At 37.4% G+C, this 19,424-nt stretch overlaps 1 protein-coding gene across 1 annotated transcript in view; it reads left to right on the top strand.

The window, feature by feature from the left end:
- Nucleotides 1-19,424, top strand: part of BMP5 (bone morphogenetic protein 5) — a 56,251-nt gene that overhangs the window by 14,222 nt on the left and 22,605 nt on the right. Inside the window, exons 2-3 of the mRNA XM_071547819.1 lie at nucleotides 11,247-11,439; nucleotides 14,943-15,091. Coding sequence (XP_071403920.1) covers nucleotides 11,247-11,439; nucleotides 14,943-15,091 — 342 coding nt within the window. The remainder of the gene's footprint in view (nucleotides 1-11,246; nucleotides 11,440-14,942; nucleotides 15,092-19,424) is intronic.

Raw genomic sequence — 19,424 nt, 5'->3', positions numbered from 1 at the left:
AAATTGAACGTGAGAAAAAATGGAAGTCTATTGACAGATGGTATCATAATTTACTGGCTTTGCCAAAGATGAGGCAAAATAGATATTAAAAATGCAGACAAAACTCACAATGTGAGGCATGGCAACATAAGGGTTAGCTGTTATCTGTATGTATTTAATTTATCTATATATATTAGCTCAGAAGTATGTGATAGAGAGATCTTTTCTCTGATTTAATTTTCTCTGATTAATTTTATAGTTTTATTTATCACCAAAGAAACTGAACACATTTGGAAATCTAGTATTTGTGATTGGAGTGCCTTTGTAATACAGTGTGACTTTAATGAAGACATCACAGGGTCCTTACTTACTAAAAATTAAAAAGTACATATGTTTTAATTTTTGTTGTGCTTTGTGGTACAGCTGAACAACCGGAGTGAAAGTTTTACATTTAGGAGGTTGAAGGATACAGTGCATTATAATGTCAAAACCATCAGAAAAAGTAGATTTTGAGGTATTGCTTTGCCAACTATCCTTTTTATCTTATATGTTCACTTCCAAAACAGTCTCTGTTCTGGTTGCATTGGCTGTGTTCAAACCAGCATAAGAAAAGCAGGGTGTTGCTTTTCCACTTGTTTTGAAACAACAACTGAAAGCCTTCCAGGATTTAATTATTATTGGAGCAGCTGCAGAACAGCACTTGTTTTGACTTGTTGAGCAAGTGCATTTGACTTGGAAGAAGAGTAAAGTGAATGAATAACACATGCTTAGCCATGAAATTTTCAGCAAAACATTGACTATTGAATGAAAACCAGTAATTTCATAAAAATATCTATTTTATTCAATTTTTTGGTGTAAAATAACAAGAAGGTATCATGGGTAATCCCACAGTGTGCAGATCACCTGGGAGATTGTGTGTGAGAAAGCCAAGCACAATTATGCCTCTTTAAATGAGGCGTTTCTTTAGGTCTCTGCTTATAAACGTTGCTGGCAGGCACTGTTATGTGGTTCCTGGGAACTCTTTCCTTCTCAGTTTGAGCACTGAAAGCTTTTAATTATTAATGGAGTTCTAATTCTTAAAATAATTCATGGAAAAAAAGAAAACATCCTTTTACATATTCACTTATAATCTACTATGGGTTTGTAACTCATTATTTGCCTAGGTGCTCCCTGTTACTTACTAAAGTTGAATACATTGCATGTACATTTTGAGTCAATTTGAAAGTAGAAATCATATAATTTCAAACTCTACCTTATCCATATTTTAGTGTCTTGCACTAGTTTGAGTTTTTCAAATATGTTTGTTGTGAATTGGTAAGAATCCATCAGATCTTATTTACTACAACAAGGCAATAAAGAAATTAATATTTTAATAATAGAATGGTGCTCCTGATGTAACACTAAATGTTTGGTGAAGGTACATGAATATTCTAACTTACTTTTTTATAAACTAGGATATTGAAATGCATTTCTTTGAAGGTAAACCAGTAAGTGAAAGAAAACCAGTAAGTGTATTATGTAGAGATATGTAGATTATGTAGTGTATTTGGTAGAAGGACAAGCAATTTTTTTCATCGTTTTTGTTTTGATTTTTTATTGTGCTTTTTTTTTTATTCTTGCTTTAGATTCTGTTGCAGTTGTGGTAGTTTTTTTTGCAATGATTTTATCTTAATTTGAATTACTTTGCAATTAATATGGTTCAGTAATTCAGTTGTGAAAAGTATGTTCTTACATTAAAACTGTCACTAACTGCATAGTATTTCATTAAAAAAATTCAAACTGTCTCTAATTTAGTTAAGTAAAATAGGCAAATGTTGCTTATTGGTGTCAGTATCTCACCTGAAAATGAAGAATTTATTGAAAGAAATCTTACTTTACAGCAGTGTAACTAGCTTCAGAATATGACTGATCAAACTTCCTGCTTTCTTTTTAATAAGATAGTATATTTTATGTGAATTTACATCATTCTTTCAAAACCACATCTATAAATCTATAATTACTTTAAATATAACCAGTATAATAATAAATACAGAGAAACTCAAATATGCAGTACTGCAATAAAGCTGTTCTTAAGAAAAAGAACTGTTACAAGGAAAAAAAGTAAAATTTCTGCAGACTTGCCCATTCTAATTAAGCAAAAGCCCCAGTAATTACAGAAATGGTTTTGCTTCTATTGGAGGGGGTTCAGAATGTGGTTTAGTTTTCTGACAATGATTTTTGTGTGTAAGGTATTTGTGCAATGTAATTTTGGGGACACTTATTTTCAACCTCTGCTGCATTTTTTTATATAAGGTATCAAAAGATCATAGAATCATTTATGCTGGGAAAGGTCTTTCAGATCATTGATTCCAACCATTAAATTAACACTTCCAAGTCCGCTACTGTGAGGAATTTGTTCTGCTCCCCGTCTGTGTCTACCAGCTGAGGAGGCTGGTGGTTGGAGAACAACTGCTCTTGCTATCAGAGACTGAGGCAAAAAATACATTAAATACCTCAACCTTTTTCTCATCCTTTGTCACTATGCTTTTCCTAATATCCAATCAAGAATGGAGATTCTCCCTAGCACTCCATTTGTGGCTGATGTATCTAGAGAAACCTTTTTTCTTGTGTTTTAAGACAGTACTCAGATTAAATTCTAGCTGGGCTTTAGCCCTTCTAAATTTACTCCCTACATAAGCACTTGACAACCTTGTAGTTCTCCAGAGTTGCCTGCCCCTTCTTCCAAAGGGTGAAAGCTCATCTTTTTTTCCCTGAGTTCCAGCCAAAGCTTTCTGTTTAGCTTGGTTGGTCTTTTGGCACATGGGAACAGCCTGTTTCTGTTTCCCTCATCCAGGAAGAATGTCTGTCCTTCCTGGACTCCTTTGCCCTTCAGGTCTGCCTCCCAAGGGACTCTGCCAATCAGTTTCCTAAACATGCGAAAGTCTGCCCTCTGAAAGTCCAAGGGAGCAGTAATGCTGGCCCCCTTCCTTACTTCTCCAACAATTAAAAACTCCATTATTTTGTGATTGCTGTGGCCAAGAGGCCTCCAACCATCACATTCTCCACCAAACCTTCTCTGTTCACTAATAGCTTGTGAATTCAATCCCTCACCAGCTGCGTCAGGAATTTCTCTTTCACACACTCCAGGAAGCTCCTAGACAGGAGGTTCCTTGCTGCTGTGTTGTATTTCCAGCAAACATCTAAGTTGAATTCTCCCACTAGAATAAGGACTGGCTATTGGGAGACTTTTCCCAGCTGCTCATAGAACAATCATCTACCTCTTCATCCTGGTCGGGTGGTTTATGATAGACTCCCACCAGGATATCTGCCTTGTTTGCATCCCCATGATTCTTACCTATAAACCCTTAACACTGATGTCACCATAATTAAGCTCTAGACAATCAAGAATTTCCTAACATAGAGGGCTACCTTGCCATGCCTCCTTCCTTCTTTGCCTGTCCCTTCTCAAGAGTTTATAGCCATTCTTTGCAGCACTTCAAATGGGTAAGTCGTCCCACCTTGTTTCTGTGATGACAAGTATGTCATAGGTTTTGTGCTGCCCAATGGCTTTCAGCTACTCCTGTTTATTGCCTATGCTGCACAGATTGATGTAGGGGCACCTCAGTTAGGCAATTGATCTCACCACTGTTTTGGGGAGAGAAGCCCTAATTCCTACGTGACTCCTTTCAGACACTTCTGTGGTTTCTTATACCTCAATAACCTTTGTGTCTTTATGGCCTCATAGGTCTCCGCTCCCTACCTCTACTGAGAAGGTAAATTATAGGGCTTTGCTAGCACACTGTCTCTCAAACATTGGTGTGCCTTCCCCAGGCTTTTCTCTAAGGAGCCTGGTTTTATATCTTTCTGCCTCAATCTAGTTTAAAGCTCATTTACTGAGTCCTGCTATCTCCTGTGCAAAAACCCCTTTTCCCCCTTAGAGACAGGTGTGGTGTACCCCATCTGTTGCTGGAAGGCCTTGTATTGTACAGAATTACACATGTTCAAAAATCACAAAATTCTGTTGGTGATGTTGGGCTTGGAGCCAGGTCTTGGTCTGTTAACTATTCCCGCTTTTTACCTCATCATCCTCTGCAACTGGAAGGACAGAGAACACTGCTTGTACTCCTGATCCCAAGGTTCTGAAGTCTCTCCAGATTGCCCTCTGACTTCTTGTTATAACGTAATCATTGCCTACCAGAAAAATCAATGTGGGATATTAGTCTGAGGGCAGTACAAGAGCAGGAAGCAGGCAGCATAGAAATATCATCGGCTCATTACAGGATGAGGCTGGTCAGCTCAGCAACAGGGAAAGAGACAAGGCAGAGGGGTTTGATGCTTTCTTTGCCTTTGTCTTCAACACGAATAATGGACTAAGGGGATCTCAGTGCCCTGAGCTGGAGGACCATAACTGTGAGAATAATCATCTCTCAGTCAACCCTGAAACTGTGGGGGATCTGCTGCTCCAACTGGATCTCTGCAAATCTATGAGACCTGATGGGATTCATTCAAGAATCCTCGAAGACCTGGCAGATATTGCAAAATGTCTCTGTGTAGTTTTGGGCACCACAACGTAAGAAAGGTATTAAGCTCTTAAAAAGCATCCAAAGGAGGGCAATGAGGATGGTGAAGGACCTTGAGGAGAAGCCATATGAGGAGCAGCTTGAGGGCACTTGGTCTGTTCAGCTTGGAGAAGAGGAGACTGAGGGGAGACTTCATGGCAGTTACAACTTCCTTGTGGGTGAAAGAGGAGGGGCAGGCACTGATCTCTGCCCTGTGGTGTCCAGTGACAGGACCCGAGGGAATGGCCTGAAGTTGTGTCAGAAGGGGTTTAGGTTGGATATTAGAAAAAGGTTCTTCCCCAGAGGGTGGTCGGGTTCTGGAACAGGCTCCCCAGGGGAGTGATTACAGCACCAAGCCAGACAGAGTTCAAGAAGTGTTTGAGCAATGCTTTCAGGCACATAATGAAACTCTTGGGGGTGCTTCTGTGCAGGACTGAGTTGGACTCAATGATCCCTGTGGGTCCCTTCCAACTTTGCATATTCTGTGATCCTATGATCCTGTGATCCTTGTATTCTGATCAGAGACAACTTCTCAAAAGATCTCAATCCTGAAAGTAAATTGTGAACTTCAACAAGAAACATGGACATACATGATTGAAAACTGTGCAGTGTATTTTCCCATCTCAGCCTGAGGAGGTAGATTGGGAGGGAAATGAAGGATTATTTATGACTCACAAATCACCCCTTTCCCTTACTACTGGGTATAGAATATGCATGGAGGCACCAGCCCTTTCTCACTATTCTGATGAAAATGGGTAAAAAGAAATGTACAATACCTGATGCTAAAAGGAGAATAAGAAATGAGGCATACAACTCTGAAAGTTTGTAGTTGAAACACTTACCTGAATGATTATCTGGTAAGTGTCTAATGTCAAATGAATAAGAAATTCAGATGTGGGAACGAAAACTTAATTCTCATTTTGGCCATCACGATCTGTATTTCTTTTGTGCAATGGCCCAGGATGTCCCACTGCTTGGCTACTCAGCATCCTGGCAGTTAGAATATGGTCATCAAAATCAGCTGATAAGGATAGAAATGTCCCTTGACTAAGCAAGGGTTTAGTCCAATTCTACTTAAAGGGACTAAAGGGGAAATGTAGATAAACTTCTCTGTTTTGCTTACTGGTTGGTTACAAGACTGTTGACCTTTAACAAACAGAATTGCCCCTTCACTGACAGTATCAGACAGCTGTCTCTGGTGTCCAAAACAATGCTTGAGGGACAGGTGACTATTTTTAAAAATTTCTATGTCTAACTCAAAGTAAAATTCATGAGTCCAGATCAGGATTTTTGTCTATTCTATCATTCCATAAAACTGATTAAACCTAGTAAATCAGTAGTGCTTAGACAAGTAGAATCATAGTCTGCTGCTTTCTTTTCTTTTTATTCGTTGGTTTTTGTTTTGTTTTTTTTTAATCACCACTTTGGGAAGGTATTTTTCTTCTCACTTGGACTTTAAAAGTGCACTTGATTTAAATATTTTTTTAGAATACTGCAGTCCTTACTCAAAGGCCCATGGACAGAATGAAAAGGCTGTCACTTTTAGGGCTTATACTTTTAGGACTTCCAGAGTAAAAAGATGAAAGATATGCTTACCAAGATAAACTCAATCCGATTTCCTGAAGTTGATGTTCATTTCCTATGACCTGAAAGCCTAAAAAGTTACAAAGCTTTAAAATATATATTTTAGACTGTGTTATCTGGTCTCTCCAACTGAAAATGATGTTCTGATGAATGTTTGTCTTAAATTCTCTCAGAAGCACTTCATTAAACTATTTACACCTAGCATAGCTGTTTTATTTTAGTGGGGTTTTTATCCCTGTATGCTTCTCTAGAATCACTTTTCTCCTGTGAACACAACTTGTAAAATATTTGTTGCCTTATTTTGTAATGAGTCCCTCTAAACAGTCTCCTTTATGTTACTAGAATTTGCATGTTGGAGAGAAGAGCAAGAATGAGGTAAACAGCTATTTGATGTCTGTCTTTTCACAGTAGCACAATAGCTAATTCCTTGGGCCTCTGACCTTTTAGTGTCCTGCAACAGAGTACTTGCATTAATCTGTTGCTTATCTGTCACCTACCACATTTGATATTTCCAGTCTCTGCTTTCAATTATCAGTCATTAGAGGCAGCACTGAGTAATTTCAGGAGAAAATGCCTGGAACCTTTGACCTGTTTTGGTCAGATAACCACAAGTGTTCACTGTAGATAAACTATCATTTCATTATATTCGAGATGTAAATGGGTGTCGTTTGTAGTGTATCAGCATACTCTAACCTTTATCACCTTGAAGTGATTAAACTGACTGGTTTACTTAGTACTTATACAAGAATTTCAAGTGAAACAGTGAAATTCAGTGAGATTAGTGTAAACGGCCCTTTATAGTTACACAGGACTGTAAGACCCTCCATTTTGCCCTGGCATGTATATTTAGTAGTTAAACAGTGACAATAAGTTAATTAGTGAGGCTTCACTATTTGTGAACCATTTGGGATCTTATTTGTAAAATCAGCTTATTACAATGTATCGTTTGTTTGTTACTGGTTTGCCAAAGCAACTTTCACTTTCACTGTCTCGCAGCCACCAACATCTTCAGGAAAAGAGAAGCCCATCTCAGTGGAGAGCTAATAATTAATGAAAGAACATGTCTCATAGTTGCTCATGCACTATGACCTAAAGTCATTGCTAGCACTTTTTGAACTTTTTAAGCTCAGTCAACAGAAACAGACATTTAGAGTTGAACTGGTAAAATAGGGACTTGTTGTACTGTCTGTACATAGATGTGCTTTGGGTGTTTTTTAGTTCTTCTTTTCTTTTTTCTCCCCCTCAGCCCCCCACCCCCATAAAAACCCCACTTTTGTTAATGAAAATCAGTGCATGATATTTTCTGTTGGTGTAAAAGAAGACCAAAGACCTTTTTTGTGTAAATTTTACTTCATTCTTAGAGTTGGACTTAGTGTTAATACAGTATGAATGTTTCATCAGTTTGCCGCATGGGTGGAAAATATCATTCTTTCCCATGTTACACACAGGTGTTTGTGATATTCCCCTGAGCTGTGATTTGTCTGATGTAACTGTAGAGCTGCATATATTAGTTTCAGGTGGTATAAAAATGCCATTTTTAAAAGTTGATGCTAAGAATCCTGAGCAATGAAAGCAAATGAAGAATTTTGTTGTAATCCGTATTGACCTTAATATTCTAGTTACTTTTATTTAGAAAAATTGTATTCATCTAATGATGAAAAAAATATTTACTGATTTTCTGGTCAACCAGTTTTTAGAGGCTGTAATCAGTCCCACAGAGATACATTTTGGCAGATGAACTGAGCAGGGCTGAAATGACATGAAAACACTCTGGAAGGACTGAGTAGTTAAAAACCTTAACCTGTATTTTTCAGGCTGCCAGGGCTGAAAAGCTCTCGCCTGTGAAATAAATAGACATAGTGCCTCCCTGTACTTCACACTATTTCAGCAGGACAAAGGATCTTAGAGGATCCCTACTGAGCATTCACAGTCTTTCCTGACAAACCATTTATTGGATGCAGAAGGAGCAAAGATTTGTGTACTACTTCCAGTACCAAAATACTCAATATCATTAAATAACATTTTGCTTTTTAAACTTGGCTATCATTCTAGCCATTAGTCATTATTGCAACATCACCATCACTGCTATTTTACAGTTTACTATATAATGCAAGACTCTAATTTGTCTACATTTTTTAAAATATTTTGTTTTTACTTGCACATTGGCCAATAGAAAATTGCAGTTAGAATTTCTGGCTTCACTGTGGAGAGTAGGATCTCCTTGGACCCAGGTTTTTTCTCAATGTTCACTGCCTGTTTCCTGCAACCCTTCATTTCTGCAGGCTGCTCCTACTCTGAAGGCCTGGCCTGCCTGCAAAGGTTGTCTTGACCCAAAGAAATTTTGAACCTATGTCCCTTTCTTCTTGCTTGGGTATACAGGAAGACACAGATAAGTACTATCTGTGTGAGCTGTAATAATTAATTTCAGGCCCATGAGGAAGTGGCTATAAGTATTCTTTCAGTAGTCATGACTGGTCCTGAGAGAACCTCACCGATGCTATTGAAGGGTATTGTAGAGGGTATTCTGTCCAAACTATAACATACAGGGAGACAACCGTTGCTTCCAAACTCTTGTAACCAAATAGAAACTACTTGGTAGAAACTACACAAAAGGAAACCTCAAATCCAAACAAAAATTAATTAGACTAGGAGTAGTGGCATTTAAACTTTTATTGTGCCACTATTTGTGTTGTGACATTAGACACTTTTACTCAGTCTAATTCTTCCAGGTTTACTCTTAGTGAGTAATGCTTAGTCACCCATGCATACTTGTATTATTTTGAATAAATGCTATCCAGAGACAGCAGGAAGGGTTGCTATATTAAGTTTGTCTTTAATATAGTGTTCATTTGAAGGTTATTGACATATCTGTTCCACGTCAGTTTTGAAATGCTCAGTTATAACCTGAGAAACTTGCAGCGGACTCTTTACACTAGAAAAAATGCTCTTCGGCTCAGTGCTTGTGCATATGCTAATCTCTGCCAAGTTCTCTCTGAAATGAAAGGCTTTACATGGACATTTGGAAAAAAAAAAGCAAACAACTCCCAAACCTCAAGTCAGATCTCTGTATATATCTCACAGTTTAGAACTGGTCAGTGGAGCTGCTAAATAGACTCTATCCTGTTTCTCTTCAGCAGCAGCCCATTCATCTTCAGGTACAGAGCAGCCAGTTTACATGCCTCCACCTCTTTCCTGCTTTACTTTTGCTACATAGTGTTCAATGGCAAACCCATGTAAGCTAAACATGCACTTGAGCCAAGTAAACCTCACAGTTAGCAGACAATTTTCCTTTTGTCAGCCAGGAGAAAGTTCATTTTCACTGAAGATAAAGTGTTCTTATACGCTATATATTTTGTTTTTCATGCTTTTTTAAGGCAACACAGATTTGTACATTAAAAACCAACCAAACAACAAAACAAAACAAACAACAAAAAGCTAATGAGAACAGGGAGAGTTTACATTTTTGTGAGAGTGAAAGGGAAATACACTGCATAGGACTACTACATGACCACAGGTGACTTAGCTAGTTAACTACTGCTTCTAAAAATAATGTTAAATACATTCCCTTCAATAGCTCTCATTTTAATATGTCTGTAACTGTACTCTTATATGGCGAACTCAAAATGATTTTTTTTCTTTTAGTGCTTTTCTGTTTAGTAAGACAACATAGACTTTATAATAATACAGATATGTAGATTTATATATAAATTATATAATTATATGTATATACATGCAAACACATACACATTGTGTATGTAGACAAAACTGCCTGGCAGGAACATATATATGAGCATATAGGTATAAATACACATAAATATTGTGATAATCTGCATATTACCTATACATGTAGCATCTGGTAATAAAAATGAAAGCATTTCCAGAACTGACGTTCCTCTCTCAGATATGAGGACTAAAATGGAATTAAAGAGCAGGGGTCACAGAAAGCAACATTTAGTGGAGCTGGGTGCAGCTATAAATGTTTATCAGGTTATCTAAACCAAATCCCAGCTCTGAGTTTTCGGCTTTGTCCACCATCACTAAAATAAAGCAACCATCTCATCAGGCAAATAGAATTTCTCCAGAAGAAAGAAATTCTGTCTTCCATTAGAGCACAGCTTCTTCGTAGGTCAATGATATGTTGTATGCTGTGGCAGTGGAAAACATGGATCATTTTCCTTTCCGAATCCTTAAAATCTGAAGTATTAATCCCATAAGGTGGTCATCAGTCAGAACTGTGGCCTGTAGTTTCCGTTGCCACATCAAAATACATGTTCCATTGCAAAAGTTGCTCCTAACTCAGAGTCAGAACTGCTGCAGACAGTGGAATTAGACCTGAACCAGCTTTAAACTCAAATAAATTAAAATCCTCACTTTACTCCCTCTGAAAATTCTGTAGAATTCTGAATTAGGCAATAATGAGGTTTACTTTCTAACTTTAGATTGTAGTAGCGTCAGAAGCAGTGGGAGCCTGCACCTGTCCACCCAAAGCAGGTCTGAGGGGACTTCTCAAGCCAAGACTGTGCTCCCTATGCTGATGGGGTGCCAGAAACACTTAGCCCTGGCTCATGGCTCCTTCTTCTTACACTGGCAAGATGCAATGTATGCTATTGGAGTACAACTTTTGTTAATTTATATGACTTAACTGCTTCTTAAGTATATAGTTGCTGCCGTGCGCTTTAGTACTACTTTAAAATTTATTATGTTAAGCGGAAAAGAACAACATTCCTCTCATCTGCCTGATTATTAGTGGCAATTAGTGTTTTCTGAAGTCATCTATAGCTCTACCATTGCTACTGCTGTGCTTATGACTACATTGAAGTCCTAAATCCTTTCACAGCTTTTAGTTTGTCCATATTTCTATTTACTTTACAACATGTCCCCTTTCAGCTTTTTTTAATATTCTTTCCACTCCAGCTTCTGGAATTTATATAAAAGCCACCAAGATTTTTTTTCTTTTGAACTGAAGACACTGGGCTGGTGGAATTTCCTTTAACTGGAAGTATGTCTTGGCTTGTGGTTTTATTATTTGCACAGTTTTATATTGTCATGTTTGTTTACTCCCAAGCAGAGGGAACACACCACTAATCATGGGAAATGGGCATTTGTTTCATGTCTCTAATTTACACTGAACTCTTTTTCTCACAGTTGAAAGGGACAAGGACTTCTCCCACCAGCGAAGGCACTACAAAGAGTTTCGCTTTGACCTTACTCAGATCCCGCATGGAGAAGCAGTGACAGCAGCCGAATTCCGGATATACAAAGATCGAAGCAACAGCCGCTTTGAGAATGAAACCATTCAGATTAGTGTATATCAGATCATCAAGGAGTATCCAAACAGGTACCTTCTTGTCATGAATGCATCACATGTTGAAGACCATCTCATGTGTCTGACTTAAGCAGGGAAACAATAATTGATCATGAGTGTACATCTGGAAAGGCATCATTGCTATCACCATTGCTTGGGCAGTATTAATCCCTAGGCAACAACAACAAACACTGAACAAAAATAAAACTTATCTTAAATGTAATTTATTCCAGATTTATGTCCAAACTCATCAAATAACTTGCCCATGCACAGAGGGGTTGAGGGTTCTTTGCTTTGAACAGGAAACATGAGTGTCTGACAGGGCTCTGCAATCCCAAATGCAGTAGTGCTATGCTTTTAGGCAAAGAGTAACCAAGGTTCAGTGGCAGACTAAGGATTATGCTGTAGTCTGGGACATTTTTCTTTCTCTGTGGCAGCATACTGAAATGTGTGTGTGTTTAATTACCTTGGAGTTTACTGAAATTCCAGTCTTTGGGATTGAAGTTTTCTATTTGCTCTAAAGAAGCATGTACAGCACAGCCCATGACTTTCCTATGCTGCCCTGCCAATGCACTCTTACCTGGATTTTTTCTCATGATGAAAGTAAATATAGTCCAACTGGCCAAATCTTTGCTCATGGTTTGGTGGCAGCTACTCACTAATTTAAGTAAACCCTAAGACTTCTTCCCACATTAGGGAATCCTCAAGTGGCATTAAGATATAAAAGCGGCTTTCTGGAGTGAGGTGACAGGTGAAACAGCATTATCGGAATGGCCTATTATGTAGGAATCATTACTTGATCTGATCATAAGCTGTTCTGGGTTTCAGGGACCATATAGATAATTCCACCTTTACTTCCTTAAGTGAACCAGGATATGTGGAGCTTCTCAGATGTTCTGCCCACAGCCTCTTTGCTAGCTGTAATGCTAGCCCAAATGTGTTCACTGTTGCATTTCAGGCTATTTACAACATCATGCCTATTTTTTATGTGGTGTGGGTTATTTTTAAAATATAATTTTTTAAAAAAATTAGATACAAAATTTTCAGCTATCTTTCATTTTAAATGTGACTGTTTTTTTCTTTTCACAGAGTAAAGGAGAATTTTAAAATTAAAAATGCCACAAAATGTCATGAGAAATTTGAGTTAATGACTTGAGCTAATGAGGGAACCTTGATCCCAGACCTCTCACTGCCTTCTTGGGGCTCAAGTTTTTACCCTATGTTTGTATCAACTGTAAAAGAAGTTGTTTTTCTCCCTGAAAAATACTTTGAATTTATGTAGTAAATTGCTGTTATGTGGCTTAAATCATTGACATTGCTCCAGAGACATTTTCTCTATTCTGCTATGTCTTCTCAAGAACCAGTTTTGGTTTCTCTAGGTATCCACAACTCATTTGGGTTTCATTTGCTGAGCTAATGGATGAGAGCAATCTGACTCTTATGAATCTATTACCTTAGCCAGATCACTATGCTTGTAGGAAGATAGACAAGAAAATCAATGCCAAAGACCCTTTCATGTGAGTTTCTGCTGCAGTACAAAGTGATAACATCACATTGATAAGAGATCCTCAGGGGAAATCTGTCCTTCATCAGAATTTCTGGGCTCTAACAGCAGTGGTACCTTCTGATTTGACATGAGACATTGTGCATCCTGGCTTTTGAGAACATTTTGGATCAGTTTCATCAAAATTTGGAACAGAAAGAATCCATATGAAAAAACAATTATGTATGCTAGGAGAAGTGTGAAATTATATCACTGTGATATTTTACTATTTTCCAAGAGCAATTTTACAGTTTTCTATTAAATCTATTGAGTGATACAAAAATACTTATAAATAAACATATCAAAGACTATTACAGTCAGGATTAAACTTTTCCACTTTAAAGTTCTGACAAACTGCTTATTAGAGAAAAACGTTGGCATTTAAGACTCCAGAGGGTACTATTTATGAGCTTGTGGTACATTGTTAATTTGTTCTGTGCTAGCATAGCAGGTCAGGCTCTTTTGAATGGTAAGATTTTCTTCATGGTAGCTCCAGAGGGGGAATGTATGTTTTCTCCTTGTGTGGTCATTACCACAGTTCTAGAATGGAAGTGATAAGAGCCCAGCAAAAGATTACCCTTTAACAGAAGGGAAAAAAGGTGATTTGAAAGAAAGCCCCTTCAATTGCCTTTTTAAAAGCAATCTTCCTTTATAATTTTTGAGCTCTTTAACCTGATTCTGCAGATACATTTTACATGTGCATGTAAGTAAACATATGATTGTCGTAGCTCTTTTGGTTTTATTTTCCTCAGTGTTGAGCAACAGGTTCAAGAGCTACATGGGATGCTTTTTGCAGTGCCAGACCTTCTAGGTGCATTTACTGTGTTTAATCTAGATAAGACACTAACTTTCTTAGCTGTCATGGTGATTAAGTGCTGCAAGAATACAGTGACAGGACCACAGGAATCTTAAACAAACTTTAGGATGCAAAGCCTATTATTTCTGTCTGTCTTTCTGTAAAGCAACAGCACAATTCCCAGATCTGCATAAGCCAAGTCAGTCTTTAGTTGACTTGTACGGTTAAAATTTAAAATAAAACATTCTTTTTTGTATCTTGTATCTTATTGTTTTCATTATTATTATTGGAGGAAAAGAAATGGGTTTCTATAACTATAGACTTAGGTTTGAAAGATTAAATGGTGAAAAAATGCTGTTTTGTAGAAGCATGTACAATGAAACTGAGGAGAGTTAAATGTCTTGGGTTTAGGGTGGTCATTGCAGTAAATTATTTGTAATACATATGTTGTTCTGGAACCAATTGTGTTAAGAGATATGTGAAAACAGAACAAATAAATGACCCATGCTAAAAATTTAGTAACACAATTATACTAACTCCCTTGAGCAGCCATTCTGAATTACTGGGAGATTTCATGGGAACAAATTTGAGACTATATCTGGGAACTCAGGGTTAAAATGTAATCATTACTTTATTAATAGATACATAATCTCTATTTTGATATAGAGACATTTTCTAAACATCAGTACTAATGGGAAATGGTCTGAACTGTCATCTATTAATGTTTGTCATAGGATACAGATGCTGTCATATGTTATTAACAACAGATCTTTTTAACAACATCATGCCTTTGAATTTTAGTTGAAATCGGAATGTGGGTTTGATATATTTTGTCTTTTATACTGAAAGGTTTATAAAAGTTAATCTTCCTGAGACATTCTCATGCTGAAAGAGGAATTCTTTATACAGAGCCTCAATTATATACTTTGTGTACTCATTGGGAAGCTGGATTTTTCAGATTTTCCAGAGCTGTAGTTTTTACATGCTGAGACTCATTTCAGAAAGGCCTCTTGGGGAAAATACCTTTATTATGCTTTACAATTACTTGTTAGCTACAGCACATGCTGTACTGTGTCATGACGAGGATATGTCAAAGGATTATTCATTTGGACTACAAGAAGTTATTGTCAGCAAGGAAATTAAGGGCAAACAATAATAATATTTGAATGCCTTAATACTCTATTTTCTTTAACTTAGGGATGCAGACTTGTTCCTGCTAGACACAAGAAAGGCTCAAGCTTCTGATGTGGGCTGGTTTGTCTTTGACATTACTGTGACCAGCAACCACTGGGTGATTAATCCACTGAACAATCTGGGCTTGCAACTCTGCGTTGAAATGGGGGACGGTAAGATTGAAACTGTAGTTCATAATGCCCTATATGTTCTTGCCATATCTTGCTAGAAATCTGTTCTGGATGGATGTTTTTTAACTTGACTGGGTGACAATTTACTGAGAGTTTGTAAGCAAAGAGCAAAAGTCTTATCCTGCTGCATCTACAGTCTGCAAACTTTCTATTATTCTTAATTCTGTAGAATATGGCAAATATTGAATCAAGCAAAATTAAGTAAGGTTTGGGATAAAAGCTTCTACATATAAAATGAAGTTCCATTTTAATGTTCTTCCACTGGTTATTACACTCAGGAAACTCAGGAAGATTTGCAGAAATTTTGTCTTAGAAAGTTTCTAAAGAACTTTATGGGGTGAAGAATAGAGAAAATTGCAAAATAACATTAGTATGGTTCAGAAGGTATCTCTTAGCTGCTTATACTGATGCTGGAGAAAGATTAACAATAGAGTAATGTTGGAATTGGTTTTCTGTAATTTGAAAAAAAAATCATTCTATAAATTTTATTGTCTGGAAATTGGTTAAAATTTCAAAATCTTGAGAATTTCATATAGCTGAAAATTAGAAAAACCTCTATCAAAACTGAAGCTATGAAGTTTTAAACACAGATTTACTCAGGTACTGCATTATTCACAGTAAGCTCTTCATTAAAATTGAAAATGCATCTCAGTGCAAAATAATATTTTTAGAAGAAATATTCTTTACTAAGCCTTTTTTAGAAACTAATAAAAAGAGACTTATATACTGGTTTTTCTGTGATGGTTCACTTAATCCATACTACTTTACAAGCAAACTTTCAGATTTAGCTCTTTCTTGTCCAAAAGCCTTTTATGTCAGAGGTCAAGGGATCTATGATGCCAGTTAATCTAAACCTTAGCTGACATAATGTTAATGAGTAGCAGAAGAAACCCTGGTGTAGGGATTAATATTTTTTCTTCTTTCTTTGTCCTGTCTACATTTTCTCATTGGTTTTGATCTAAATTCTCCCCCAGGCTCAGCTGGGCTGTGAACAAAGCAGCTCATACTTTTTCAGCAAGTGCTCTGGCTGCTGGAGAGTTATGAAAGCTGTCCTTTGGCATGATGCTTAAAAGAGAGTTGGCATGCTTGCAGCAGAGCAGATGACCATTTCATCTGATATTACCTAAATGGTTGGAGTATGGTCAGTGCAAAAGGGAGGCAGCAATGCAAAGTAGATCATGTTGTTCCTGCCTTCAACCAGCATTCGTAGGCACCACACCTGCATTTGGACTGTATGGAGATTGGATCTCTTAGGTAGCCTAGTTTTATAAGGCCATTTTAAAGCCCTTAAAATTCTGAGGAAGTCGCATCCAAATTAGGTGGACTGGCTTCTGGCCAATTTTTCTGCTCCAGAATAAACTCCATTCTTGACTTTTTATTTCAAGAAGATTCAAATAGAGAGATTTTGAAAACTAAATATCCATGAAAGGCTTTCATTAAGAAACCCCAGAACCACCAATTGGTTGGTTCTAGCCTCAAAATTATATCTGTCTGGTAAACAGCAGGAAAGTTTGTATGGGTAAAAGGAAACTTTTTTTTAATACACTGAAGAAATTGTAAAAGAATAGTCACACAACTATTTTCCCCATCCTACTTCCAAGATCAGAAAGGTAATAAAAAATTCTCTATTTTAAATTCCAAAGCCATAGGCAGCTTTACCTTTTGCATCTCACTCATTTGACTTTCTCAACACAGCTTGACTGAGGAGGGAATTCTCCTTTTCTCCCACTTTCTGTTCCCTTTTCAGTTTATTCATGCAAGAAAGAGTGCCTTTCTAGGGACTAAAATTTTCAAAACTGTAGGAAAGACCTGTGTTATACCACTTCAGATTAGCATAAGGAAAATCATACTTTCATGCTCTTACAATTTTGCTCTTAAGGCTTTGATTATTTTTATTGGGTTGCTGTAACTTCTGGAAGCTATTAGAAACACCAGCAGTTGAATGACACATTTGTGTACAGATGGAACATGAATTTTGATATATGACTCAGTATGTACCGGACTTGGTTTGTAACCCAGAAAACCCCACCCACCTTCCCTCCAACCATTTCTCTATGAAAGCTCGGAAACTGGTTAAAATCAACAAAAAAGCCTTCCCTCGGCTCAACTGAATTTCAGGCCATGAAGGTCTGAAGTAAGTTTCTTCATGCCTCCAGCTGTCAGTTGAGTTCCAGGAGGCAGTGGAGTTCTGCCCCCCATAACTTGAAGGATACTTATGGTAAGATGTAATATATTAACTTGTCTATCACGACAGATCATTAAACTAAATGGGGTCCTGCTAAGAGGATTCCTGTTTGAGGTATTCGGGTGCTACACTGGGGCCCTGGATAATAAAGTCTTTAATTACATACTAATGGTTAGATTTATTCATAAATCACCTTTAAAATAGGGTGCCAATATTTGCTGAGACTCGAGGGTGCTACTGTATTGTAATAATTACCATTAAAAGTAATCTTTCTTACAGTTATCTTTCAGAGACTTTTTAGGCAATTACTTGTGTGGATATATTTCTATGGATCCCTGAATATGATGCATAAATAATAATAATAATAATGTCTACATAAGAAATTAAAAAATGTAACTATTTAATATAACAGTGTGAAAAAACAACTTTGGAAGAATGTCTGGTTGTTGAAATTCATATTTTTCTCCCTTTGAAATCCTGAAAAAGTACAAAAAGCCACATGACACTGGAATGTGTTTTTTCTTTAAGATGGTATTTGGTATCACACATCCCATTTTAGCATGAAATGTAGACTTTTTCTGTTAATGGGATGTTTTATTTTGAACAGTAAGAATAAAGGTTTGCATGACACATATGGAAGCTGTCAACATATAATGCATGGTTTCCCTGGGGCTGTGGTAAATTAAGGATCAGGTTTTTTTGATTCTCCTTTTAAATGTCTCATCAACATTCTACAGCATCCTCTTTTGGCCAATTCCCTCCTTGTGACACCAAAACTCTCTGTGGTGTTTAAACTATTAGGTGATCTTTTTCACACTGATGGACATGAGGGTGTCACATTAATGGCAGCAAAAAATCAGTGTAGATGCAGAAACAATTTGAAAAGCTCCATGCAACTCTTTTCCTGTGTATATACTGTATGTCTCCAAAGACTTAAAGCATGTTCTGGTGAATCAGCACCTTTTTACTAATATTTAGCATTTTTATAATTGGAAGTTAGCAATCATCTGATGATCACTTTTGCTGAAGGAGTATAAACAGCTGCAAGAGTAGTCCTTTTTCTGTTTACATCACTTCTGAAGAGAACTTAGCATTGTTTACAGAAAATGGGAGAGGGAGATAACATGTAACAATGACTGTTGGTGATCCACAGAATACAACAGGTCCCAAATACAGAGCTCTCAATACAATATCCTGGGTAGCCCCACAGCCATGTAGTTCTGTGCCTTTTATTAGATTATCACAGCATTCAGTTATTTTCCATCAGAGAAGAAACTGTTGGCAACTTTGAAAAGCCAAAGCTATTTACGGTGATTTCTCTTACCGCATTGTCCCATGGAAGGTTTCTTTGGGCATTCCTGCTGTTTGAGATGTGCAGGCAGCAGGAATCTGCAGTTCCCTGACTGAGTCTTACTTCAAGTAATTTTTTTGCCCCAGAGCAAAGGGAAACTTGAAAGAAATAGGTTCCTTGATCCAAGTGAAGCCTGGAGAAGGTAATTGCTCCCTCCAGCATGTATTTTAGTACAATCTACTGTGTGTCCAATGCTTGGATCCTAACCCCACATGCTGCATGAAGGATTGGTGAAGTTCTCCAGAGATAATGGGGGAGAAATTAAAAAACATTCTCCCTACTTTTATCCTCTCTTCCTTTTAGCCTGTGTCTTCCAAGGTCCTTTTCTCCTACCAAGGCTTCAGAAAGGTAGCATGACCTTATTTTTAGTGTTGCATAGAGTGGCTGATTTGTTTTCAACGCAGCAACCTGTGGCAGCACCTTGGCTTCTTCATGCACTTGGCTGCATATTTTACATTGGTCTTGGCCTCACCATTACCACACTAAATATTATCAATCTTATCATGCAGCTGCCCCCAGACAACTTTGGCACCTAACTTCCATGACCATGGCAGCTAGAAAGTACTCTGGAGTATGCTGCTGTGTTGTTACTTTTAAATCTCTTGGTGATCTGGTATTTACAAGGTGAAGTACAAGGAGCAAATTCACCTTCGTTACTGTCCTTATAGTGGGGGAACTGAGGATATATGTATTTATATTGACATATATGTATGGACTTTGGCAGGCAATATCTCTGACTAAATTCTGAGCCATCTGGAAGCCATATAGCCATGTTAGCA

Source organism: Pithys albifrons, chromosome 2, assembly GCF_047495875.1.
Source record: "Pithys albifrons albifrons isolate INPA30051 chromosome 2, PitAlb_v1, whole genome shotgun sequence".
Classification (NCBI taxonomy): Eukaryota; Metazoa; Chordata; class Aves; order Passeriformes; family Thamnophilidae; genus Pithys; species Pithys albifrons.
This window is presented reverse-complemented; position numbering and strand designations above follow the sequence as displayed.